Genomic DNA, 26,060 nt, shown 5'->3' with positions numbered 1-26,060 from the left:
AGCCCAGAGCCCACGGCTCCTTCCCCTCTCGCTCGGGTTCCCGCAGCCTCCCCGTGCCCTGGGCTCTCTCACCTCCTGCACCGCGGCTCCCGCTGAGCCCGGGGACACCACGAGGACCCGGGATGGGCTCAGGAGTGGGAGCAGGGCGGGTGAGGCAGCCCAGAGCCCACCCAATGGCCCCAGGGGCTGCCCATCACCTGCAGCCCCTCCTGACCGGGTCAGGCCGCAGAGCACCCATGGGAAGTGTCCCCAGAGCGAGCTGCCTGCTGGCCTGGGGGGGGCATCGGATTTCTCCCACTGGAGATAAAGAAACGTGAGATGAAACCAGCCCCCAATGTCCTCAACAGGCCTGGGAGCACAGAGGAAGTGACAGGGACAGCACTGGGCTCCTGCACAGGAAGCGAGGCTGGAGGGAGAGGTCACACCAACAGCTGCTCAGTCACCAGGGAATTCTTCCACTCTTTGCTTCCTTCTGCCCAGCCCAAAACCAGCCCTGAGGGATGGGCTGAGCCTGCAGGTGAGCAGCAGGAAGGGCAGCAAGGGGCTCGACAGCTCAGCACGGCCTGGCAGCCTCTGCAAGAGCTGGAAACAAACCCCAGGCAGAGCCTCACCACTGGCCCCGCTGCTGGCTCCTGCAGCCAGGCTCAGCTGTGGCCCTCGGGGTGTCCCAAGCCACCAGCACCAGCCCAGGCAGGATGGGATGTCCCCACTGTGGGACGTGCTGCTGGCAGGAAGCTCACAGTACATACAAGAAGGGTTAGAGTGCCCCAGATCTGCCCTCCCCAGGCAGGGTGCAGCAGCCCCAGGCAGGGCAGAACCAGCGTTTTTGGCCAGGTTGTCTCTGGTGCTTGCCTGCCTGACCTCCCCAGCAGGACTTTTCAGCAGGATAATGCCATGAACTGCCAGGGCCATGCAGCTGAGCCCACCCTGGCAGGCTTGTGGCACCCCTTGGCACGGCAGAGGACAGGGAGTGAGACCTTGCAGACCTTTATTGAGGGTGGTCCTGCTTGCCATGGCCCAGGAGAGGAAAACCCCTGGGGAAGGACACTGCCACCACACTGCCTGCTCAGCCCCAGCCTGGCTGGCACATGGAGAAACCCAGGGCAGGAACCCAGCCAGGACTGAGAGCTGTGGTGGGAACCACACCCAGCACCTCCCCGTGGTCCAGGACATCTCCTCCCCACCCCTCAGCTGGGTGGGACACACAGGGCAGCACTGTCTCTGCACCCCCTGCACACCCAGCCTCACAGGAGACCCTCTTCAGAAGGGCATGAGCCCCCAGCACCGTGATCAGCCCTTCCAGAATCAAATGGAGAAGGCAAACCTGTCCTTTCCAAACCCAAAGTGTCATTTCTCTCCTTTCAGACTTGAATAAAAAAAAACCCCACAAACTGTAGGTAAACTTTTAAATAAAATTCCCAGAAGGAACAAACTACTGGGCTGAGCCAGAGCTGAAGGGAAGGAGTGCCCAGAGTGGGCAGGGCAGCCCCAGCTGGGCAGCAGCTCCCTCAGCCCAGGCTCTGGTCCCTCACTTGATGAGCCTTGGATGAATCCTGCTTGTCTTTGGTCAGTGAATTGTAAACTACAGGTTTAGTCTCTGCAGGAGGGAACGTGGGAGCAGCTCAGTGCTGGGCACCTTGGAGATGTCTGCCTGGAGCTGCAGGAAAATTCTTTTCCTGGCTGTGATGCTGCAGCGTGGGCACCTCCCCATCTCCTCAGCTGGGCCTTCAGTCTGATTTCTTGGTGTGTTTCCTGCTCTTCCACATGACAAACATTATAAAAACACCTGCCAAGACAGAGAGAACCAATTCAGCTAGGAAACTTTTAATTCCACAACACCTGGCAATGAGAAACAGAATCTCAGCAGAGAGAGCAAGAAAATTCTGCTCTCCAGAGGTTCAAACAGCCAAAAATCACACACAAACACAGCCCCCGTGCCAGGCTAAGCTGCAACAGTAACCACAGAGAGTGCTGTGAGTGTCACACATTAACTAAACCCCAGCAACCTTCTTCTCTCTTCCTAATTTAGAAGTTTCTAATTAGAAGCACAGAAACAACTCTCACCTATAAATAGCAGCAGCAGCAGCCCGGCTGCCACGGGGATGATAACTGCGTATTCCCGAGGCAGGAAGAACTGGTGGATCCCATGGTCGCTGTCCATGAAGGGCTGCAGGGACACACAGGGGGTCAGCAGGTGCCCACAACACCTCCAGGGCAGCCTCGAGGGTTTGGGACAAACATGGGAATGTCTGGGGTGAGATGGCTGAAAAAGGTGCCCAGACCTGCAGGAGGCTCGGCCACAGAGATAAGAGTGGGTGGGCAGTGAAGGTTTGGGGTTCAGGGGACAAGGAGAGGGGGCTCTGGGGCTGGCACTGAGTCCCACAGCCCCAGGGGTTTGGGGTGGGCAGAGCTGCTGGTGCAGAGCAGCAAATCCCTGTCCCTCTGCAGGAGGGAGCAGCTGGCACCAGCTCTGCTCCAGGTTATCCCAGCAGGATCCCCGTGCTGAGGCCGTGGAAGGCTCTGGACACCAGGGAGCACTGTGAGGATGGGAATAATCCTGCAGATCTGGGAATGCTGTGAGGATGGGAATAATCCTACAGATCTGGGAGCACTGTGAGGATGGGAATAATCCTACAGATCTGGGAGCACTGTGAGGATGGGAATAATCCTGCAGCTCTGGGAGCACTGTGAGGATGGGAATAATCCTGCAGCTCTGGGAGCACTGTGAGGATGGGAATAATCCTGCAGCTCTGGGAGCACTGTGAGGATGGGAATGCTCCTGCAGATCTGGGAAAGCCAGGAGCACAGACAAAGACTGGGAGCACAGACATGGACTGGGCAGCACAGTGAGCAATGCAAGAGGGGAATTCAAACCCCCTGGAGTTGGAGGGGAAGCTGGTGGGAGTTCAGACATTAGTCCAAGGCTGAACCTGGCCTCTCACACCTGGAAAGCTCGTGGGGAGAAGTTTCTTTCCAGGGAGAAAATCACCAGTGAGCTCAGCTGATGTGTCCCCAGAAATGGGCAGCCTCATTTTCCCAGAGCCCTGCATTCCCCAAACTCGTGTCCTCCCTACCAGATTTGTTAAGATTTGTCTCTTTCTATGTTTCCCTCTGTCATCTCCCACCAGAACCAGGAATCTGGAGGATGTGGCCATTGATGACTACACCTCCATCAGGGCCAGGCTTCAGCTCTTCCCAGTGGCTCATGCAGCCCTGGCTGGGTCAGCCTGGCTTAGAAGAGCAGCTGGGCACCACAATCAATGTTTGGTCCTGCCCAGGCAAGGCCAGGAACACCCAGATGGGACAAGGACAGTGCCAGCACACAGAGGAAGATCTGCCCTGACATTTTTACCCCAGAAGTCGAGTCCTTTGGGCACACAGCCACATCATCACCTGAACAAAGGGCGGGGAAACACCTGAGAATGGAATGACTGGGATTATATTGGCCAGAGGAGCCACGTACCAGAACGATGATCCAGAGGGTGTAGTAAACAAAGAGGACGAGGCTGAAGGCGACCAAGCCAAACCCAACCAGCTGGTCCGTCGCTGTGGCCTGCAAGGGAGACACAGAGCGGGATCACCACGCTGGGGCCGGAGCAGATCAGGGCTCTGCGGCTGGGAGTGTGACCGGGGACAGGGGCACGGCCAGGGGTGATGCACCAAGAGCAGCCAGGCCCTGTCACAGACACATTTTATGAAAAATCCTTTCCTTAGGGTTTTTTCTCCTGAGGAGCTGAGAGGCCTCAAGAACAAAATGTAAACAATGATTATCTGCTGCTGTGGAATGCAACAGGTGCATCTGGGATTGGTCTCATGTGGTTGTTTCTAATTAATGGCCAATCACAGCCCAGCTGTCCGGACTGTCTCAGTCAGTCACAAACCTTTGTTATCATCCTTTCCTTTTCTATTCTTAGCCAGCCTTCTGATGAAATCCTTTCTTCTATTCTTTTAGTATAGTTTTAATATAATATATATATCATAAAATAATAAATCAGCCTTCTGAAACACGGAGTCAGATCTTCATTTCTTCCCTCATCCTAAGACCCCTGTGAACACGGTCACAGCTCCCGGAGCCGGCTCACACAGCGCATCCCGGGGGCCACTCCCGGGCGGCGGCCGGGCCCAGTCCCTCCAGTCAGGGAGCCTGGCCAGGGCTCCGGGCCGCGATCCGGCCCAAGCCCCCCGTGCCGAGCAGGGGCCGAGCAGGGAGCGGACCGATCCTCCCCGCCCTCCCCGCCGCGGGGTCCCGCTCGCTCCGGGCCGGGCCCGCACTCACCATGGCGCCCCGGCCTCCTCCCCGCCGGTCCCGCCTTTCCGGCGCGGCCGCCAATCAGTGAGCGGTGCGCTAACCCCGCCCCGTCAGCGGCCAATCAGAGGCGGTGGTGGGCGGGGCGCGCACCAGGCCCCGCCCCGAGCTCCGTCACCTCCCGGAGCCGCGAAAGGGCCGGGAACGGAACGGGAACGGGACAGAGAGAGCGGCGGGAACGGAACGGGAACGGGACAGAGAGAGCGGCGGGAACGGAACGGAAACGAGACAGAGAGAGCGGGAACGGAACGGAAACGGGACAGAGAGAGCGGGAACGGAACGGAAACGGGACAGAGAGAGCGGCGGGAACCGAACGGGAACGGGACAGAGAGAGCGGGAACGGAACGGGAACGGGACAGAGAGAGCGGGAACGGAACGGAAACGGGACAGAGAGAGCGGGAACGGAACGGGAACGGGACAGAGAGAGCGGCGGGAACGGAACGGGAACGGGACAGAGAGAGCGGCGGGAACGGAACGGAAACGGGACAGAGAGAGCGGGAACGGAACGGGAACGGGACAGAGAGAGCGGCGGAAACGGAACGGAAACGGGACAGAGAGAGCGGCGGGAACCGAACGGGAACGGGACAGAGAGGATGGTCCGGGTGCGGGGCTGGCCCGGGGAACGCGGGAGAGCAGCGCTCAGCACCCCGTTAACGGAGGGCTCCTTGTCACCGCTCCGCGCTCCTGCTGCTCCCGGTGCCGTTGCCTTCACCCGCGGACCCGGCCCTCTGGTTGCATCCAGCACCCGTGCCCGGACCTGGGCTGGTGATCCTGACACCAGCCCCAGCCATCCCGACATCCCAAAACCAAACCATTTAGGTCAAGCATGCCCCTCTCACCCCACAGCATTTAAAAACAAGAAACAGAGCAAAAAGAATCAGTGCGAAGTACCAAAAAAACCTTTATTTTTTCCCCAAACCATAACAACATTTGACATTATACTGATTTCCTCATATATTTGTTATTTCTCTACATTAGGAACCAAATACAGAAAATACAAACACGATCTGTTGAATCAAAGACGGCACAGCATTCCGTTAGAAAAAGAAACAAAAAAACTAGAGGAGCAAGATAGAAATGGTGAAAAATAGTCATTCCCTCCAGCCCAAACTTTCCAAGAATCATCATCAAAATAGAGCAGTGGAAGTAGCTTCTCTTTCTAAACGCACTTCTGCTTTAAGACAAAAGTTAGATTTATCTTTAGATTTTTCAAAGTAAAAAAATGTTAAACTATCTTTCAAGCAATTTTGGAAGTTTGCATAGACCCATTCCCTTTCCAAAAATATCAGCCATCTCTCTATAGAATCTGATACAAATCGAGTGCGCCTCAGCCGAAGGTCACCAAGCTCAATTCACTTTCAAGAAAATAAAACATGATCTCCCCTTCCCCTCCCTCCCCCCACAAAAATACGGGCTCTACCATTATTCCACGTGTTTGAGGCAAGTTCCCAGGCTCATCCCTCGCTCAGAGCTTCATCCCAAAATTCCTTTTCATTTCCCAGGTTTCCACTCCTGCTGCTCTGCGGGCAGCGGGATGGGGGGCGCAGGGAGAGGGCTGATGGACACAGCTCTCAGCAGGGAAATGGGGGGAATTCTGCACTCATCAATCCCTGCCCACAGCCAGGGAAAGCGGCTTTTCAAGGACAAACACCTGCAACCAGGCAGAGTTTGTAGGAACTTGTCCCTGGGGACTGGCCTTGTCCAAAGGGCGCGGTCACCAGAGCAAGAGCTCAGCTAGAGACCAGGTGGGGCAGCAGGGAGGGGCAGGAGGGGTCCAGGGGGGGCTGCACCCCCAGGTAAGGCAGCCAGGAGGGCAGGGGAGCCCCTCACCAGGAGGGGTTTCACTGTGGTGCTCTAGCGTACCTGGAGTGAGGTTTTCCCAGAGGTTCCCGGCAGCAGCGCAGAGACCAGCTGCACTGCCACCCGCTTAAAAAGAAACAGCAACGACAAAATAAATAAAAAAGTCAACCCCTCCTATTCAGATGAGAATGAAATACTATTTCTTCAGGCCTCCACCTGGTTTGGAACCCTCTAAAAACTGAAGCAAGCGTTTAAAAGGGCTTGTTAACCTTTCTGCAGGGGGCAAAGTGATGTGGCAATGAGGGGGGGAGAAATCACACGCCTGCTGCCCATCACTCCAAGGGTCAGAACAGCACGAGGCCCCCATTTAAAGTGCTGACCATGCAAAAGATGATGATGAGGGAGCAACATCCTTCTCCTCCCTTTTCCCATCACAATTTCCAACTGAAATCCATCTCCTTCACCAAGTAATGACTAAACCTATTCTTCTGGACACTCAGTTTTATATTGGTTTTAAAAAAAGAAAAGAAGTTAGTAAAAAAGCTACACTGAATTTCCTAACGCTTTGCAATGTGCTTCCACCAACTAAAGGTCTGGAAACCAGGAGCAGAGCTCACATGTTCTGCCTGATCCCAAGACTGAAGCAGAGAGCCAGCTCTGCTCTCCAGGGCCAGCCAGGCATGAGCAGCTCTGCTCGTCAGCATCAGAGCCCCAGGGGATGCAGAGTCTTGCCAATAAGATTCTTTTACTTGTTTAAGCCACCTCTGAATCCCCTGAGAAGGGGAACAATGTGGGGAAGAACATTCCCCCCCTAAGCCCCCCCTGAAATAAAATATCAATGAAACAATAATGCAGTCAAAAAAAAAAAAAAAAAACAAAAACACCAGCCTGCTGGGTTTGTATAAAAAAAAAAAAATCCATAAACTTCACAACAAAAAAGAAAAACCCAAAGGAAACTAGCCAGCGGTTTGGGTCTGGAAACTGATTCACTTCTTAAATGTTCAAAGTCCAACAAGGAGCAGGCAGCAGGGATGCCATAAGGAAAAAAGTGCTCATGAGTGCAGCTTCCTGAGGCAGCAGTGAGTGTGTGGGACCAGGATCCCACAGCCACCAGCTCAGGTGCTGCCCAGGGACTGCTGGGCACTGCTTGTGCTGGAGCTCTGCACGGGATCTACAAACAGGAACAGACTGCTCCTCCCTCCCTCCCTGCACGCCTGCTCCAGCTCCCCCAGCCGTGCTGCACAAGGCTGGATGACCAGGACTACTTACTGAAAACCAGGGGCAGGGGAGCTAAAAAGCCACACAAAGATCAGAATCTGTGGAGGGACTAACGTGGAGACAAGGAGGAAACGCCCTATGGGACACAGTTATCAGAAATGCAAGCAGTGATGTGCCAAGCCACTGGAGAGAAGCCAAAGCCATGCCCAGCTTGGCCACAGTGATGTGATGGAGCAGGTTATGCCTCTGCCAGCTGGGAAGAAGAGACCAGTGCTCTCAAAAGCTCAACTGCTTCTCCTGCTTTGCTGGAAGATATTCCTCCTCTGTCCCAGTGATTTCTTGACATGCCAAGCTGCCAGTGCCTCGGAGCAGCCCAGTCTGGAATGCTCTGGGATCCCAACTGCTCTGACAGTGACTGCCATTGTTCCTCATGGGAACAGAAGCAAAGCAGCAAAATGAGCTGGGTTTTAGCCTCTTTCCTGGCTTATGCTTGCTCCTTTCAAGTCCTGGTTGGATCTGATTTCCTGAGGGGCTTTGTTGGCCCCTGGGGAGCAGCCAGAGTTGCTCTCAGCCCTGCAGGGCCATGCACAGAGAGGCAGAGCAGCCACAGAGAGGCAGAGCCTCCTCCTGCCCTCACCCTGACCTGAGCACACGGTCAGGCCAGGCCTGGCTCTCTGGCACTGCCCCAGGGAGACAGAAAGACAAACAGTTCTGTCCTTCCTGCAGCCACGTGGCACCCCAGGAACAGGGCAGGATGCTCAGCAGCCTGCGAGTGCCAAACCTACCCAGGCTGAATGAAGAAGAGATCACCATTAAAAAAAAAACCTAGCAAGTGTGAAAGAGCTTTTGTTCTAGACAGTCTCAAAAAGATCCAACACTTTTCCCCTATGTTAAACCAAACCAAGGTGTTGTCTGTATTCCCTTTTTACCCTAATTCAAAGGGAATTATCCCTTTGAGGGAAAGGGTGGAAAAGATGCATATCCTATATGTGGTCTGTCCAAACACAGAAAGAAGCCTCTTGACTCCAAGAGAGAAACCATCAAAACAGAGTAAGCAACTGTATAGTTCTACCACACTGCTGAGCACCCTCCCCATGCAGCATCCTTAGCTAGAAGGGTAAAAAAAAAAAAAGCTAAATCAAGGCCCTTTCATTCCTTGTTTCTCATTCTGCCAGATTCCCTTTTCCAGCAGCTCATCTGCATGCATTCTGGCCAAAGAGACCACAGTTAATGCTTTTTTTTTTTCCTCCTTTAAAAGAGGCTTTACAATAACTCAGAATTTGAACAACGTGATCAGTTACAAGCCTTTCCTTGCTGAGCAGTGAGTGTGTGCCTGGACACACAGCCACAAGTGCCAGAAGGGAGCCAGGTCCTGCAGAGGGCATGGCTGCCACAGAACACTGGCAAAAGAGGAATGGGCAGCACACAGAAATAGCTTATCAGCTGAGGGGCTCTGTAAGGGAGGGCTGCAAGCACAGCCTGCCCACATCCTCGCTGGAAATTCAGCTGCCAGGAGAGATCTCCAAGTGGGAGCTGAAAGGGATGCACATCTCTGCCACACACTGCAGGGAAAAGTGTCAAACGACTGCAGAAACCAAACCCAAAGAAGAGCAATTGAAAGATAACCAGAGAACAGTTTTGAAGCCTTGTCACAAGAGTTCACTCACCACAGAGCAGGTCAGAACAGCTGCTGTGGTTAATGCAGCAGCAAACACCCCTTCTACCCTTGAAGGCAGAGACAGTGGCTTCTCCCCAGCCCCAAAAGGAACCAGCACAGGCACAGATCTCTGCTGACAAGATAAGAAAGGCCAAGCAACACCAAATCCCTTACTGGCCCAGGCCAAGAGAGGCAATTGACATCACCACCTCACAATAGAAACCACTGCAGTCAACTGCATCCAGCTCTGGCCCAGGGAAGGGCTGTCAGACAAGATTCTTTTCACAGTCCAAGAAGGGCAGTTCCCTTCCTGAGCCAATGAAACAAGGAAAAAAAAACAAAAAGAAGAAAGAGGCTTTGTATTCCAAGCTCCAACAGGACTATTTGCTGAATCAGTCCAGCAAACACAGATTAAACTCCTGGAATAGTGAGTAGAAGCCTCCTCCAGGTAAAATCTATAAGCTCTAAAGTGCTCCTGCTAATGCTAGTTGATGAACACCCCCTTCCATGCCCAGCAGTGGAAGGGCTGCTGCAGTCAGTGGTGTGATGAGCACTCACATTGAACCGTTCACCAACTCCCAGCTGGATTGCAGTAGAGTTTTCTGAAATGCACTTTTGGCAAGTATTTCCTATGAGAAGATGTTGTTTGGGGATGTGAGGATAGGAAGGTGAAGTGTACACCACAGCATACCTTGTTCAGTAAAACCATTGCCTTGGGAGGTGATGTTCCCTTGCAGAGTCAATGGAATAAAGCATCCTGCAAGTGGCCATGTCACCATGTCCCCAACAAGCAGCTCTGGGTTTGGTTAGAATGGTTTCCCCCACCCCCAGTGGTCTGAAGAGTTCACAGTGGTATAACCCAAAGTTTTGGGGAGACAGAAACTGAGATGTCCCCTGCTGCAAGTGAATGGGTGGAACGAGGGATGCAGATGAGCAACATCCTCTGGGACTAGCCCAAGGATAAATCCCACAGACACCTCGTGTCTGAGCAGGAGCAGGGAAAGGCATGCACTGGGAGGACCAGGAAGCAGAGAAGGACAATGCCAATGCAGGGAAAGTGCATGTTCTGGAGTGGTCTCGGAGTAGCTCTGCAGTGCAAACGTACAGGGAGGGGTGTGGAGAAATCCCTTCTGGAATGCTGCATGAAGAGAGGTAAAGGTTGGCATCCAGGTGGCAGCAGACTGGGTAGGGGGCCTGTGTCCAGCAGCTCTACCCTGTTCTTCACATTTAGTGGGTTTCAATCACCACTGGCTCGTAAACTCCAGATGAGACCCTGGGGAGCAGAGGGGGAGAGGGGCTGGTTATTTTCCAGTCATTTCAGCAACCAAGCTGTGATTCAGAGCTCTCCACTCTCAAACATCATCTAAGCCCACTCAGAACACTGCCAGTAACGAGTCAGCCTTGTGGGAAGTCAATCCTTGGAATACAGAGGGGATAAAGAGGTGGCAAATCAGCAACAGAGCCCTGGAGAGGGCTGGGTGTGACACACAAACCCTTCTGTACAGACACAGCAAAGGGGGAGTATCCCACCCCGAACAAAGCCAGCCTGGCTTTGCTGCGCTCCCAGCTTTGTTTCCAGCTTGATACATCTTTGCATTACCATTACTGCTCTTTTTAATTCAATGGAAAGATGCAACAAAGCCTCAAACACAACTGGCCAAGAGCTGTATTAAGTGCTGTAGTGGCAAGAAAAAGTTTTATTGCTTCAGAAGGCTTTAATGAGAGAACAAGCCCTCGATGGTTATGGAAGAGGCAGAGAGAAGGGACAATAAGGGGCAGAGAGAAGGGACAATAAGGGGCAGAGAGAAGGGACAATAAACGCTGCTCTGCTGCAGTTTTGCTGCGGGCCAGCAGGAGGCAAAGCTCCTCCTTCAGGAACAAACGGGAACCAGCCTCTACCATTTTGTCCTTTCACTCCTCACTTCTGTTCCTGGGTCTAGCAACCAGGATCCCATTATCCCTCTGAGCTCCTGCTGAGACCTGCACTCATACTCGAGTGCAACTGCAGCCTGCCACCAAAGGGATCCCAAGGCTGTTAATGTGGAATAAAGTCACCACGTAGCACACGATGTTTAGAAATCTCTCCTGCAGCAAAAAGTGTAAGTTTCCTAGGTACAGAGCCCACAAATCTCTCTGGAGCCTCTCTGGCTGCCAGCTTTTTGGGAAACCTACCTGTTTCCCAGCTGAATACCACTCAGTGTAGTTGTTCCATCTCTGCTCACAAACAACCTCAGGTTACTGTCTGCAGACAGAAAAGGAAATCAAAAGAGAAATCAGACATCAAAATCCAGAACTGCTGAGGCTGCCAGGAACTCCCCTCCCAGACACACAATCAGCACAGAACAATTGTGTCTCAGCAGATGCACATCCACACTTTCTGGTGGTGCTCCCACAGTCATGGAGCCCCTGGGAACCCTTTCCTTGCTCCAAAGGGAAACCTCCACAACACGCAGCTTTGGAAGAATAGAGGCAGAGATATTAATTCAGTCATTGCTTCTTTTAAGGCAATTCCATTGATGCAAGTTCTTGGTCAGCTTATACACATCTGAACAAATTAGATGTGGGGCCTCACACTGCTTTGGTAGAGTCACTGGAGGAGAAACTCAGCCTGTTCTGCTGGGGAGAGGCAGCTGCATTCAGTCTGGTTCTAACCCACACTGAGTGAGGTATAATTCCCCACATGATAAGAGTGCTGCCATGTGCAGCAATTTAAGGTGACTAATGGTAAATTAATGAAGCACAGATAACAAGCTAGGCTCAGTCTAAAACTTAACAGAAAACCTCAGATAAAAAAAATCAGATTAGAGGTCAATTTCTATGCTTAAGTAGAAAATGAAACTGAAAACAAAAGCAGTTACATTATTAGTTCTCTCCTAACAGATGCTGTGACTGCAATGGAGAAAACTCCTTCTTAAGCTTTTCAACAGACCTGATCACCAGCACATGGTAAACCATGTTTCTGTAGAGATGTGCTGCTTCCCTCCAGTTGTGCTCTCCTCTTTTGCTAAATACCCTTGGCATGACCCTGGACAAAGGCCACTGGAGCTGTGCAGACAGCTGATGCAATTCATCTCCACTGTGCTAAGAATCAGTGTTTTTCCTCTCTCTCCCTGCATGTCTGAGCTACTATTCAATCTCTGCTTCATGTGTGGAACAACAGCAAGTGCTATCTGCAAATACATGTGCAGCTCTCAAACCCACATGGTTTATCTACCACAGAAACACCCAGCAAGCACTGAAGGCAAACAGCTGTCAAAGGAGAAGGGAGCCCATGGCAGATCAGATCTGACTGTAAACACTTGGCAGCCCTGCAAAAGGAACAACCCAGACATCCCCTCTGAGGCTTCTCCTCTCACCTTCAGTATTGCTGACATCTGTGAAGTCCTGACTCTGCATTATTTTCTCCACTATGTCATCAGCATCGATCCTGGTGTCATCCACTCGCGTTGGGTGACTCTCCATTGAATCCTTTTTCCTCCTGGCAAGAGGAAATCCAGGACAAACCTACTCAGCTTTTCAAGACACAGACTTCTGCATACTGCCCTGCTTTGCTTGCCACAGTGGCCACAATTCCACTGCTGCCTGGAGACAAAGGAGCAGGTTCTGTCTCCTTCCCAGAGCAAAAAGTCTTTGCTGCACTGTCACTCACCGGGAGGGTCTGTCCAGCAGCAGGGGTGGTCTGGGGGGCCGAGGTGGCTTCTCCAGTTTGTGCTCCCTCTCTCCCCCCTCAGGGTACTCCACAGTCATGCTGAGCCCCCCCGAGGCGCTGCTGCTGGTGGATGTGTTGCGGCGGTGGGTCAGGTCGGACATGCTGGAGGAGCGGGAGTGCTCCGTGCTGTAACCTGCCAACACAGGGGCACAGAGCTCAGCTGCTGCTGCTCCCACTCCTGGCAGCACAGGAGACAGGCAGGGAGCTCCACAGCAGCACTTCTGCCCCTGCACACAGAGGTTCAGACATCTGTGAGCTCATCAGCAGAGACTGAGCAGGAGGCTGGTATTATGAGTATTACAGAGAGAGATGGCTGCAAATCTCTCTCACAGGGGCTTGCTGCAGGAAGGAAAAGGGGAAAAGGGATGGCAGAAGCTGTGTGGATCAGTGGTTACCAGAGATCTTGGACTGCTGGCTGGCATAGCTCGAGTTCCGCGAGTGCCCTGAGTGGAAAACTTCCTCCGGGCTGGACAGGTTCTGATCTGACTCCTCTGGGACACCTGCCAAGGAAAAGAGGACACTGCTTACACCACAGCCACTGATCACTGGGAGGGAAGACTGATCTTGGGATGACAGATCAAGGAAAGGGCAGTCTACTGGCCAGAGTCCTGCTGTAAAGGCCAGCACAGGGCTTAGAAATACCCAGGGAATAGGAAAGACCACAGTGAGCTCTGTCAAGTTTATCACTGTTTCTATCCAACACGTGAATTTACAAACATCTCTGGGGGATTGTAGCATCTAGAAGGACAAGTAGTGTCTGAAACTATCCATAGTTAAAATCATCAAGCTAAGTAAGCATCACATGGCCACTGGCAGTAAAATATTTCAACCTCTGGGTGCTTCTGTTAGCACCTTTCTCTTTCTATTACTTCTGAGAGAGCCTGCACCATTTAAATAATCTCTGAATTTGCTACAGACACTTCAGCATGAACCCTGCTCCTTTGCCCTGCTTGTCTCTCCTGCAGGAAGCTTATCCAGAAGTGCACAAATGTAACACATTAGCCAGCTTTTTAAGAACAACACTTGCACCACGTGCTCTGTCAACTGAGGGGATGAGACTCCAGTGCTATTTTGGTGCAGCGTATCTGCCTGCACATTTGGAATGTGCTGGGAAGGAAAAAAACTGATGTGAAAATGCAGTGCCCTTGAAAACAGGCTCATACAGAAGGCAAAGAACTGCATCAGCATCTGGAACAAGGCCACTAGACCTTAAACCAACCTCTAAAACCTTCAGAGGAACTTTTCTAGAAGATAAGTGAGCAACAGAATAGCTGAGGGCAGAACAATGGTAAGTATCACTGAACACAGTGGAAAGCAGGGATGAGTGCAGTGCATGAATTATTAAATCCCCAGCAAAAAGAACAAATTGCTTCATCTCCACTAACAGAAATATGCACGTGGCAAATATTCAACCTTCCTCAGTTACACTTAGACGGCTTTGTTATTCTCAATATTCTGAATGAGCAATGAGGGTTGAGGATGGGTGTGGGAAAACATGAAAAATTAAAGAGTTTCTGTGGTTGCAACTGCTGGGAAAAACCAAGGAATGTCCAGGCAGAGCCAGGCATGGCCTGGCTGCAGGGTGGGCATTCAGACCTGAGCTGAGGATGGCAGTTCTTGGCTTGGCCTGGCGCAGGGAGCCAATGGTGGAGGAGCTGCTGCTGCTGCTGGTGGTCCCCTCGCCCTTGCAGGTCAGCTGCAGAGTGGAGTCCTGCCCTGGGATGGTGATGGACTTGGCAGTGGAAGGAGGCCTGGAATAGAAGGGAAGGAGGTTACAGACAGCCAGGCAGGGAGCAGGCATCATTCTGTCCATCCCACCCTTGTCAGCAGGGGGAAGCTGGCAGCCCTCTGACCAGCAGCTCCAATGGGATCTTGGGTTTTGTTTGCCCACATGCAAGACTGGTGTGGTCCCTACCTTGGACTGTAATACAAGAAAAAACAAATTTTTGAGGTAAATTAAGGCAAAAAGGGGCCATTTATTCATTTATATAGGACAGCAGGTTTAGAACTTGCACTGTGCTCCAGGACACATCCAGAGCTGCCCTTCACCCCCAGCATGTGTCCATGCCCAGCTGGCTCCACAAACAGGAACCAGTTTGTCCCACTCTCAAGTCCAGCTTCCTTTCTCTTACACCTTTTTGGCCAAAATGAAACCTTTTATCCCAGCAACCCTGTCCCCCTTATGAGAGCACTTTTACAACAATCAAATAACCTTTCCCTTTTTAAACTGGCTATTAAACTCCTTTTCAGTGAAACTAAAGTGTTTTTCCAGCTGTCAGAATTATTTTTCTGGTTATTCTGTGAGCCTGCAACATCCCTTTGTAAATGCTGACTGCAGGGCAGATCTGTGAGTGCCTGGAGCCCCCTCCCTTCCTCCAGAAGTGCTTTTGGGTGGAAGCCACAGCATGTGCAGCGTGGCAAAGTGAATATTCCTGTTGGAGCCCTAACCTCTCTCTGCAGCCTCAAGTCTGAACTGGAACTAAAGAATCATTTTATGGTTTTTAAGTGAGGAGTGAGAAATAAAACCTTTTGTCTCCCTCAGAGCTCTGAGGGAAGATGTTACATGAGAGGGGATCTCTGCAGTATTTTGGAAGGCAGAATATTTAATGTGGGCAGCTGAATGGCAATAAAGCTTTCAGGAAACTCACAGCATGCCTTCACCAGGAAAAAAAAACCTTCCTTAATCACCTTATCAGTGATTTGCATGCGCCCAGGTGCTTTGGGGACTTGGCTGCACAGGTTTTTAAGGCTTTTACAACCTTAAGCAAGCAAACTGTTCCTGCAGCAACTGTGGGAGCAGCCCCTTGCTCTGTCAGCTCAGCTGCTCTGCCCCTTTCAACAGGCCCAGCAGGAGAAGGTTCATGGAGTGCTGCAAAAAATCAGTGCTTGGAAGTGATTTCCCAGCACAGTTTAATTCCTGCCTAACCCTCTAATGAGTGTCATTTACCAGAAGCTCCACTGATCAAGGACTATTCCACATGCAAAGTTTCTATTTTTAGACATTTGCACATCATCAACATAAAAGGGAAAAGTGGGAATGACTGCAAAAATCCTTCAAGAAAATTAGGTTTGACTTTCAGACTGAACCTACTTACATTAAATGGATATTCATATCCTATTCTGTGTAATTTCAGGCATTCTTAGAGTGGGACTTGCTTCCATTGCAAAGGAGCAACAGGTATTTTTGTAAGACATCATTGCCAGACATCCCAGCACCCTAGATTTAGAACATCTGTTACTGCTATAAAGTTATGGTTTAAGATACTCAAAACTTCTATATTTACACTTTGTTCTGAAGCAGAAATTCTTCAGAATCAGATGACACTGATGTTGGGTTCAGAAGTGTCAGAAAATACTGCAGCACTATGAAAAGCCACTTAAAAAACAAATCTACCAAAAATCATGCAGCATTTTTAACATGAATTTGAGCTAATTTATGCACTCCAAGCTAGCTCCTAAAATTAGATCTACAGGAGTTGGCCTCAAGTGAAAGCTTTCTTCTCTTATTGTGCTGGGAGGCAACATGAAATATTCCTTTGGGCACATGGCAGCCCTGCTGTGCAGTCACACACCTTCAGCACACCCAGCAGGGCTGGGACTGGGATGCTGCACTGTGCTGGGAGATCAGGATATTTGTTGATTCACCAACAATTCTGTAAACAGCCAAACTGCTCCCCAGCCTAACAGTACTTATCCTTTCCTATCACTATGCATTAAAAAAACCCACATTACTGCAATTTCTCTGCTAATTAATACAAGTTGTGAGCCCTGTAGGAAAAAAAAAAGTTAAAGTGATTCAGCCTTGAAGTATTTTTGTTGCTGTTTCAATCTGAGATCTTTATCCCCTATGGTATGTGCTGAAGCGTGTCCACTTCCAAGACTGTTTTCTTTATTGACCTTTCTCCTCTTGGAGGTCAATGAAACCAAGCCCAGAGCCATGAGAAATTCCATCCTTCATGCAAAACATGAAGTCTGTAATCAAAATCTACTGGTTTCTAAAACCTGAGTTGCACCAGCAGGGAAAATACATTGCACAGCCATAATGAGAGCTGGGAAAGCCAGAGCAGAGAGCAAAACCAATTAACAGCACAGGCTGGCTGTGCTTTTCTGGTTGATTCAACCAGTTTTACTGTACTTCCCAATATCAAGGGCATCTTTTCTCCTCCCTTCATCAGTTTTAGTATCTGCCCAGGATGGGGTACAGGCAGGAACTCACGTTTTGAAGCAGGGGTCCCCAGAGAGCAGGGACATTCCGATGGTGACCTGGAGAGGGGACACAAGGCACATCATCAGCCATGCTGCACCGAGCTCCTCACTTCCCAGCAGCCAGGAGCTCAAGGGCTAGGTGTAAAGATCACCCAGATGTAGCTCCTTTCCCAGGGAAATCAGCTTCAGGGATTTAGCAAAGTATCTCCCTCCCTGCCCCAAATCCCTGCATCAATAACCCCAAGTGGCAGTGGCTCAGCAGGACACCAGCTGGGTCATGCTGACAGTGCCTTGTAACATTTCCCTCCCTCCTGCTCCTGGATTTTTTGTCAAGGGTCACTGCTTGGCCAAATCAATGCCAAATTATCAAAGGGCAACTCTGATAATGGGAAGCTTCCCAAGTCAGTCTAGCAGCACAAAAGCAAAATCCTGTCTCTGTACATAACAGGACGTTCTCCCAGGCCTGGCACTGTGCTGTGATCTCCCCAAAGTAGGATTTCTGCTCTGTAAGTTCTGGCTGTTGTACCTTCAGGATGGAGTTGTCCTGTCGGGTGTTCTTGGTATCATATCCTTCCAGCAAGCAGCAACGGACAGTGGATCCAGAGCCTGCAAATTCTGCCAGATTGAGATCAGCAAAGCCCAGCTGCAGCCAAGGAAACAATGGAGGGGAAGGTGAGAAAACAGACACTACTCCATAAAGGCATACACAGTGTCACACAGACCAAAGGCAGAGAGCAGAGCCAGGACACAGAGTGGGGGCTGTGAGGATTCCCTGCTCCTGAGGATGGACAGGGTCACATTCCTAACCCCGAGCTAGATGGACACTTGGAGGCCTTCAGGAAGCCAAGTCCACATGGAGGAAGGGTGTACAGTGGTGCTGGTGGCCAGGACAGCGTTAACCAGCCTGCAGCCATTGCATAACCAAGGACATGGAAGGCACCAGGTCAACAATGTGGAAAAAACAGAATCACACATACACAAACATAATAAGGCACTCTTTGTATCGGGCCATCCCAGAATGCAGTGGAGCATGTGAACCAGGAGATGAAGGGATATTGTTACAGGGGAAAGTGACACCATCCTGACAAAAACAACAGGCTATGGGCACGGGGAGCTGGAGGCCCAGGGCCATGTGGCACTCACTGCCTGTGCCTCACCCCTCAGAGGCAGCTGCTGGGCTGGGCAGCTCCTCCTCAACCCTGCTCAGGTTTAACCAGCAAGGGGTTGGTTTGGCACGCAGAAGGAAGAGAAATATTTGGAGAGATTTAGTTGTGAGCTCTCTAAACCTTCTCTAACAAACAGGGAAGGTGACAAAGCTGGAGATCACACGCATTTTTTAAAAGGGCACCGATCCCTCCAGAGTAAATACACACACAACGAAGAGCACCTTTGTTTTCCTGCCCTAATCCCTGGTGTATTAACACAGTGTTTCAAAGAAAAAGTTACAGCTTGTTTTATGCAGAGCTCTAGGAACAGAAGGCAGTTGTGTCCCATCTCATGTAATCAGCAGGACATGCTGTACTCTGTATGTGGCCAAAGCATCCAGGCGTGGAGCATCTGCATCACAGCAGGGCAGGGCAGCTCCCAGGGGAGCAGGGAGCACAGGTGGAGCAGCAGCAGGTCCTTCTGGGCTCTGCACACATCCCTTCTGCCCTGCTGCTGACAGCTGGATGACAACTGAACAGAAAGCCCCAGCAGTAGCACCATCCTATGGAATTGTGGTGCTGAGGAAGCTGATGGAGAGTCCCAGCATGAAACAGTCACTGCCAGAGGAACCCTGGCTCCCACTGCTCCAAGTCAAGAATCAGAGTCTGATCAAGATACATGATTGAGGGGGAAACAGCAAGATTAATGTCACTGCTTCCTTCATCCCATCCTCAAAGGGCAACTTCTGATGGCAAATGTAAAAAAAATGGGATAGAGAGGGAACCTTTTATCAGGAAAAAACCCCAAACCTTTCTTCCTCTCTTCTCGTTTCTTAAGAATTCCTTTAATGCAAGTGTTTCTTCAGCCCTTGTTGCAGAAATTTCTCTGTCTCTTCTAGCCAAGGGCTATGCCATTTGCTAATTATTCACCAATAAGGAAAAAAAAAATTATCTCTTAGAGATAAACAGGACAGAGGAAAGCCACAGAGGGAGCTGCAATCCATCACTGTGACAAAGACACAGCACCACCACACCAGGATAACAGCATGGCACAGGGGGGGCCCAAACCCAGATCCCTCTTCCTCCACCACAGCACTAAATTCTGAGATGAGACCAACACTGGAGCAGAGTGTGGGAGAACCCTCCAGCAGCTCACATGATGTGCTGAGGTCAGAAACTCTTTCAGGAAGCAGACTCCCAGTATATAGAGGAAAGATCCCTTAACAAAAGGATGTTTTCAGATATAACCTTCCAGAATAGTTTCCTCAGTTTTCCAGCCAGCTGATGGTGTTTCTCCCAGCTCAGGGAAAGAGTTTCTGCTTTATCAGTCCTTCCTGTCGCCTTCCGCCCTGTCACGCCTGACACTGAGGTGACATTCACGTCAAACCCCAAGGTGGGCAAGGCACTGGAAACTGCTGGGAGCACAAACAGCCCCAACACCCTCAGTCCCTGCTCATGGGGATGAGGTATGCCAAGTGCAGAGGGCATTCACAAGTTTCATCTTCCTCTACATCTGCTGCTGTGACTGGAGGAATTCTCAGCTGAATTTTTGGAGAGTTTAAAAAGGTGGGGACTCGTGATGTAAAATAAGAAAACAGCTGCATGGACATGCACCACAGACTTCTGCGAGAAACATCAGGAAGCCCAAACCAGTTCTGTCATGAGAACCTGCACAGAACAAGCCTGGTTCACTGGGCAAGACTGCAATCTGGTGTGACATCTCTCATTTCTGAGCTGCTTCAGATCATCTTCTCAGAGAACACATCTGTCTTTTTCATGAAGACCAAGCAAGATACCAGCCCAAGAGACAACAGGTACTTGAGATTTGGTCTCCAGTTCTGGGCTGGAGGAAGTCAGTCTCTGTTAAATGCTACTAAACACAACTCAAGACTGAGCAAAAAGGAAGTAGGTTAGAACATGACCTGAATGAGGTCTCCAGGTTAACTCCACCACAGAAATGTGCCTTCAGGCTTCCTTTAATTCTGCCTTCCCAAACCCTGCAGAAAGCTTGAGGATGGACATTGCAGGAGGCAAAGGCTGATGCATTTGCTATGTCCCTTCCTCCCCAGCTATGCTGCTCTCCCTGGACATGCAGCCCTGCAGGGTGAATAACCTGCCCACAGTGTGAATTTAGTGAGACTGATGGCCCTAGAGACCATGTCCTAATTACAACAAAAAGGAACAAAGCCACACTGCCTTCTCCCACCCAGCACAGCAGAACACAGGAGTTAGTGCAGTGGACCTTTCACAGCCAGTTGCCTCCATGGCCTCAAAGGATTTTGATGAGAAGGGATTCTTACATGGCTGTGTGTGACCATCTGTTTGTTAGAAGCCAGCAGCAGTGACTCATTTTCAAGCAAACATCATTTTGGGCACTGTGTGAGCTCAGCTTCTAAGCCAACATTGTCTCTTGATCCAGCACAAGGAGGAGAAGGGGGTGGCCCATTGTCTGTCCCACAGCACAGGCAAGAAAATGTGAGGAAGAGAAACCAAGACTAAGATCCCTGCTGATCCACTTGGCTTTTGCCTTGGTGTCTCCTGTGCTCTGGCAGGCAGTGATTTCTGCTGAGGGCTCCTGCCTGCTCTCCTGAGGCACTGAGGTGCCTGCCCCAGCTGGCTGCTGTGCTCTGCAGAACAGAATTGGAGCCTGTTGCTTTATTAGAGAATGCTGCCAGAAGCCAGAGAGTTCACATCTGACTCAGAACTTCCCCAAAGTTTGAGGACATGCAGATCATGTCTCCAACCCCCATCTCAAATCCATATCCAGTGCAATCTGGATCCTGTCCCAGTTTTTAGGGAAATCTCTAAACTCAGACTCAAACTAAGAGCTAATGAACATCTCTCCAGACTGGTCTACTCAGCAGCCACTGGTTTCTAATGGGTGTAAGGCACTAGCAGGAGACAAGACCATCTTCACTCTGTTGTATTTGCCCTTGCTATGCTCTTACCTTTGAGTAGGTTTTTCCGCCCTTCAGCTCCTATATTGGGAAACAAAACAAAACAGGAAAAGCAGCTATTATATGTGCTGGGGCAACAGGGGGAAGTCATTACTCAGTCCTGGAATCTGCTCTCAGGATTCACAAGCCTCTCTCTCAAGGGTTACCACCACCTTGGTTGCTTCCCATACCCTCCATCAAGGACTTTTCTTGGAGAGAGAGGCTCCATTCCAGCATATCCTGTCCCAAACCATCTTTCCTTCCCACCACAGCCCACACAATTTTTCTTGCTGCCAAAGAGTAGTCAGTAAGCAGCCACCAGCACAGCACTGGTGTGGTGGAACCTGGCAGCAGCAAAGCTGGTGCTCACCTTGCGCACTGACACTCGGCAGACGCAGGGGTCCAGGAGCCCCGTGGCAGGGTTGGCACTCATCTTACACACAAAGGTGAATTTCTTCTTCCAGCGGACACAGTTCTCCTGAACTTCCTCTCTGTGAGAATGAGAAGGAAAAAAAAATCAAATAAATGTATAAAGCCAAATCAAGACAAGCTGCTAAATATCTTTTTTAAATGACTGGAATCCTAGCCCATAAAGATGCTCTGCAGCAGCTTGGTTCACCTGAAACTGAACCACACGAAGGTGTTAAGTTAGCATCAAGTTTTCACTCGTCAATACAGGTAAAATCCACCCAGGTTACAGAAATACAATCATCTCATCAACAGAATTTGCCTTTAAAACTCTCGCAAGCTCTGACATTTCCTGCTCAGCCGGTTTAGCTCATTCTCTGTCCAGCCTGCACAGAGCAAATCTCCACACCTGAACTGGGCTGAAGGCTCACAAGCTTCTCTCCCCCCAGCATGTCTGTCTGTACAGCCTCTGCACAGCAAAGTGCTCTGTGTCCTGGATGGCCTGTCCTTCCCTGCTCCTCAGGCTGGCACTCAGCCAGTGAGGATGGCCAGCTTGAAGGAGGACACAAACACATGTGGAAATGCTCCTGGGGCAAACAGACAGGGTCACACCAAGCAAACATTGCTCAAACCCTGCAGGGGCTCAGCCAGGGCAGAGGTGGTTTTGCTTGCATGGCTTCTGAGCAGACCATCCTGACCTCCAGGCTGAGTGGAGAACACATGGATCTGGCATGGCCTGAGCCTGCAGGAGGAAGAGAAGAAACCTTCCTGAGTGCAGGAATCACTTCAGCTACAGCTCTGCCTTCCACACAGCCCTCAGGGGAAGCTGGGTGTTACAATTCCAAGGAAGCTGATTCAAAGGAACCTGGAAACAAGGTGTGTGGGTCCTTCCACAGGGCTCTAGTTTCCTACTGAGCCTCTACATGCTCAGAGCTTGGCCCTCAGCCAGTCCAGTCCTCAAAGTGATGAGGCCAGGGGAGGAAGGGAAGGCACTGACAGCTGTGAGCAAGCAAGTTTGACTCTTATCTCTCGCCCTAGCACAGGACAAAGGTGCAAGGGCAGCTGATGAACTGTTTGCTTTAGCAGGGAAAGGGAGGCTTCCCACCATCTGACCCAGGCCAAAGGGATGGTGGCAAAGGGGAGAGTGATCAGCCTTGGTTGTGTCTCCTCTTCCTGGGAAGGAAGGGGAAGAAGCTGTGGCTCACATTCCATTAGGGCAACCTCGAGGTGAGCCCAAGGGGACAGATCCAGGGACTCAAACCTGAGCCAGGAGGTCCCTGCTGGTCCTCCAAGACATTCTGTGGGACCAAATGTGCCAGCCAAGGGCGACACAGAGAACAGAAAAGGAGTAGCTGACAAAAACCTGAAACCTGTAATCCTCTGTAATGCAGATAAAGGCTGATCATCCCCGTTTAAAACAAGAGAAAACAGAAGGCAACAATTCCTTCAAGGTAGAGAACTTAAATCCCTTCCAGACAGAACTCAGGCTCACTATTAAGTCAGTAAAAAGTGAGACACCTAAGTGCCAAAAATACCTTTGAATCTGGGATTATTAATTCAAGATGAGATCTGGTTCTCATTACTTCACTCAACTCACCCCAGCTCTCTCAGACAGGAGGAAGAAACACATCCAGAGGGATTAAAAAGGTTTTGTCTGTAATAAAATATTCACCATGCCAGCCAAATTAGGCATGTTACATTTCAAATATGGGTGCCTTAAACCTGCCTCAATAATAAGCATCTTAAATGGCCTGAAGGAAGGAAAAACTCAAGATACAAATGAGAAAAGGTATGCAACAGAATGGAAAACCACCTGTGAACACAAGGCAGGTACAGGGGGATGCAGGAAACACTGAATATTTTAGGAGCATTAGTCACCTTTGGAAAGGAACTGCTATTTTCTAGAAAGCAAGGCTGATGCTAAAGCCGCCACTGACACCAGAGCTACAAGTGAGAGCTGCTCAGTCAGCCAGCAGCACACCTGGTTCCCAGCCCTGCTCAGAGCTCTAACCCTGCCAGACAAGAGCATTCATGGGATGCTCCCTCCAGCTCCCACAGCTGCAGGATCCTCAGTGGGATCAAGAGCTGCTCCAGCACTGACAGTTGAGTTTCCTTACTCAGGAATTCTTGCTCCTTCTACAATGCAGCCATGATTAAGCATCTGCTGGATGCTGCTAAGTCCAATGAAGGCTAATTACTTCCAAACGTGGTAAAAACTCCTGATTAGCAATCCAGAGCTCCAGAGCTAATTTGCCTTTAGCCTAAGCTCCTCTAACAGACATTCTGCTTCTTATTAAGGATGTACATTGGCTTTCCAGAACTGCTGCAGATACCACACAGTGCAGGGGATTAGGAAAAGGATTTGGGGGTGTTATGTTACCCACAGCACTGTGATCATGAACCTCAGCTGCAGGTGCACACACAGCTTAGGGGTTTTGTGCCTTTGGAAATGCCTGCACATGGCAAGGAGGAGTTTAGAAGACAAAATCCACAGCTGCTTTCCAGTCACAAGTTTCACAATCATTCAATAATGAATTTCAACCTTTTTTGGTTTTTTATTTTAAAGGGTGGGGGCTGGGTCTGTGTCATTAGACAAACAAGCAACAGCTCTATTGTTTCAAACTGAACTCTAAAAAATTAGTTCCACATTTCCAAAAGATGGCATGTGGAGAAGAAATGGGCTTTGGCTACCCAGCTCCCTTCAAGTTAGGCTGGTAATTAGAGAACACCAAAAAAGGGACAAAAAAAAAAGGAGAACTCAGGTGATGAGCAGTTTTGTATTTAGCCCTGGAATATTCTCTGATGTACAATTATGAACCACCATACAGAAACAGAAAAAACACCCAAGCAGCATGGTGAGGGCTGCACTGAGAGAAGTTGTCTTTCATCCTCATCACAAGGCAACTAAAAGTAAAGCAGAAATGAACAGCTTAAAACCAGAAGTGTCTAATTTTAAGTTTCACTCTGTATTTGGAGAACCAGAAATAGTTCACACCAATGCCAGGTCTAGGTGCCAATTCAACGGGTCCTCAGAAGTTTTATTTTAAAAAAGCTGTCTGTATCATTTTGCAAAAAGACTCCCAGAAGGTTGAATCCCTGCCAAACTAAGCTTTGCCCTCTTCTGACTTCAGACTTATTCAAAGCTGTGTAATTACTCTTTCCAGACCTAAATATACCTCCTCAGAATAAACCAGTGCAATCCTGTGGCAGCTTTTGTGAAAAGCAGAGTTCTGGAAAGAGCTCTGTGAGGTTTTCTAATCCTGGAGCTGCTCATCTACCTCCAGCTCCAGGAAGAGCTTTTTGCATCCCTCATTCTGCCTCTCAAGAGAAGATTCACCAGGAAAAGAGCAGCTGGGAGATGCTTCACCACAGCATGGTGAGGATTCAGGTGATGGGAACGATGCCCAGCAGGGACCCACTGCTCTGCCTGATTTTGGATGGGCAGCAGTGAACTCAGGGAAGCCTCCAAGGCCACTCTGGGTTGAGATCTCACACACAGCTCTGGAGACAGGCAGAAAAACACACAACAAACAGACCTTAAAGAAGAGATGTTTCCAGCTGTGCTGAAAGTGCCATGGACAGACCAGCACTCTGAATGGCTCACTCTGAATTCAAGTTGGTAAAGCAAACACTTCTAGAAAAAGGCCACATATCCAACCCATGCTATCTTGGGCTACACTGTGAACCTCTCTCCCACATGAAAACCCAGCTAATGAAACACTAGAGCAGAGATTAAAACTTCTATTTACGGACTCAGAGCTGAGCTGTGGGTATCAACCTTCCAACACCACCCCCTGAAACACTTTGGCCTTGCTGAAGCATTTGGAAAAGCAGATGTTTCACTCCTGCTTTATAGCAGTTGTCACACATCAGACAGTGTCATAAAAATGCCACAGCCTTACTGAAAGGGCTGCAGCAACAAAAAAAAAGCTTTTCATGTCAAACATTTCACTAGAGCAATGTGTCTCAGTCTGATGTTTCATGCATGGGGCAAATGTGGGAAAACCTCAGGCTAAATGGGACAGTAGAGATAAGCATACACAAAGAGCTTCTTATTCAGATTTACTCCTCCTCAGAGGGGAAGGGTAAGCTTTCCTGTTTCTGATGCTCAGTCCACATGCTCACTGTCCCCTTTCTGAGATGTGGATCTGTGTCAGAGCCTTCAAGCAGAACTAATCCCCCTCTCAGCAGAGCCAGTCCTCTGCACCCTCCTCCCCTGCTTCACCACTGCAGCAGCATCTTATCTGATAAGGCACAGGAGAGATAATACCATTTTAAAGAGGCTGCCAAGCCAACTCCCAGCTCAGATTCTTTTAAGTGCAGTGAAAAACAGCCCTTCAAGTGGCCCTGACACACACCAGCAGGGTCTCTTCTGGGGAGTAAGGAACACAATCCCTGCAATGCAGGTACAATCCCCTCAATAAGAGAGACAAAATATCACATTATTTCAGCAGATTGCACCTCAAAGGCATCTTCTATGCCATTTCTTTACAGAGCTCTGCTTTCATCTGCAGAGACACAGTAAAACAGCCCCATCTAATCCCCAGCCCTTCCAAAGGCTGAATTAGAGCAGAATCACTGACACTCCCATAGCTTGGAAAAGCCTGGAACAAACCTGCATTTTGCTCCAGAGGAGACATTACTATTTTAACTAGGTTATCTAGTGCAAAGCTGT

The 26,060-nt window shown here is 50.1% G+C and overlaps 2 protein-coding genes across 3 annotated transcripts in view; both read right to left on the bottom strand.

Annotated features, from left to right (window-relative positions):
* Nucleotides 1-1,327: 1,327 nt before the first annotated feature.
* On the bottom strand, nt 1,328-4,305 carry DPM2 (dolichyl-phosphate mannosyltransferase subunit 2, regulatory). Its single transcript, XM_059486477.1, has 4 exons — nt 4,277-4,305; nt 3,464-3,553; nt 2,065-2,167; nt 1,328-1,786 (listed from the first exon to the last, which is right to left on the bottom strand). Exons 1-4 carry the CDS (start codon nt 4,277-4,279, stop codon nt 1,728-1,730), a joined length of 255 nt encoding a protein of 84 aa, XP_059342460.1. The 5' UTR covers nt 4,280-4,305; the 3' UTR covers nt 1,328-1,727.
* An 878-nt stretch (nt 4,306-5,183) lies between these two features.
* Nucleotides 5,184-26,060, bottom strand: part of EEIG1 (estrogen-induced osteoclastogenesis regulator 1) — a 36,492-nt gene continuing 15,615 nt past the window's right edge. For both annotated transcript variants that reach the window (XM_059486494.1, XM_059486495.1), the window contains exons 3-12: nt 21,348-21,468; nt 20,990-21,019; nt 17,423-17,539; nt 16,907-16,953; nt 14,287-14,441; nt 13,086-13,190; nt 12,631-12,823; nt 12,338-12,459; nt 11,154-11,223; nt 5,184-10,254 (exon numbers count right to left, since the gene is read on the bottom strand). In XM_059486494.1, coding sequence (XP_059342477.1) covers nt 10,209-10,254; nt 11,154-11,223; nt 12,338-12,459; nt 12,631-12,823; nt 13,086-13,190; nt 14,287-14,441; nt 16,907-16,953; nt 17,423-17,539; nt 20,990-21,019; nt 21,348-21,468 — 1,006 coding nt within the window. In that variant the 3' untranslated portion in view covers nt 5,184-10,208. The remainder of the gene's footprint in view (nt 10,255-11,153; nt 11,224-12,337; nt 12,460-12,630; nt 12,824-13,085; nt 13,191-14,286; nt 14,442-16,906; nt 16,954-17,422; nt 17,540-20,989; nt 21,020-21,347; nt 21,469-26,060) is intronic.

The sequence above is a fragment of the Ammospiza nelsoni genome, chromosome 20 (genome assembly GCF_027579445.1).
Source record: "Ammospiza nelsoni isolate bAmmNel1 chromosome 20, bAmmNel1.pri, whole genome shotgun sequence".
Classification (NCBI taxonomy): domain Eukaryota; kingdom Metazoa; phylum Chordata; class Aves; order Passeriformes; family Passerellidae; genus Ammospiza; species Ammospiza nelsoni.
Note: the sequence above shows the minus strand (reverse complement) of the source record. Positions and strands in the feature narration are given on the sequence as shown.

What these genes read in the sequence shown, in the direction of transcription:
- DPM2 (XM_059486477.1), bottom strand. An exon ending in CCCTCTGGATCATCGTTCTG is followed by an intron (nt 2,168 to 3,463) that starts GTACGTGGCTCC and finishes GTGTCCCTGCAG; the next exon opens with CCCTTCATGGACAGCGACCA. An exon ending in GCTGCTGCTGCTATTTATAG is followed by an intron (nt 1,787 to 2,064) that starts GTGAGAGTTGTT and finishes CTGTCTTGGCAG; the next exon opens with GTGTTTTTATAATGTTTGTC.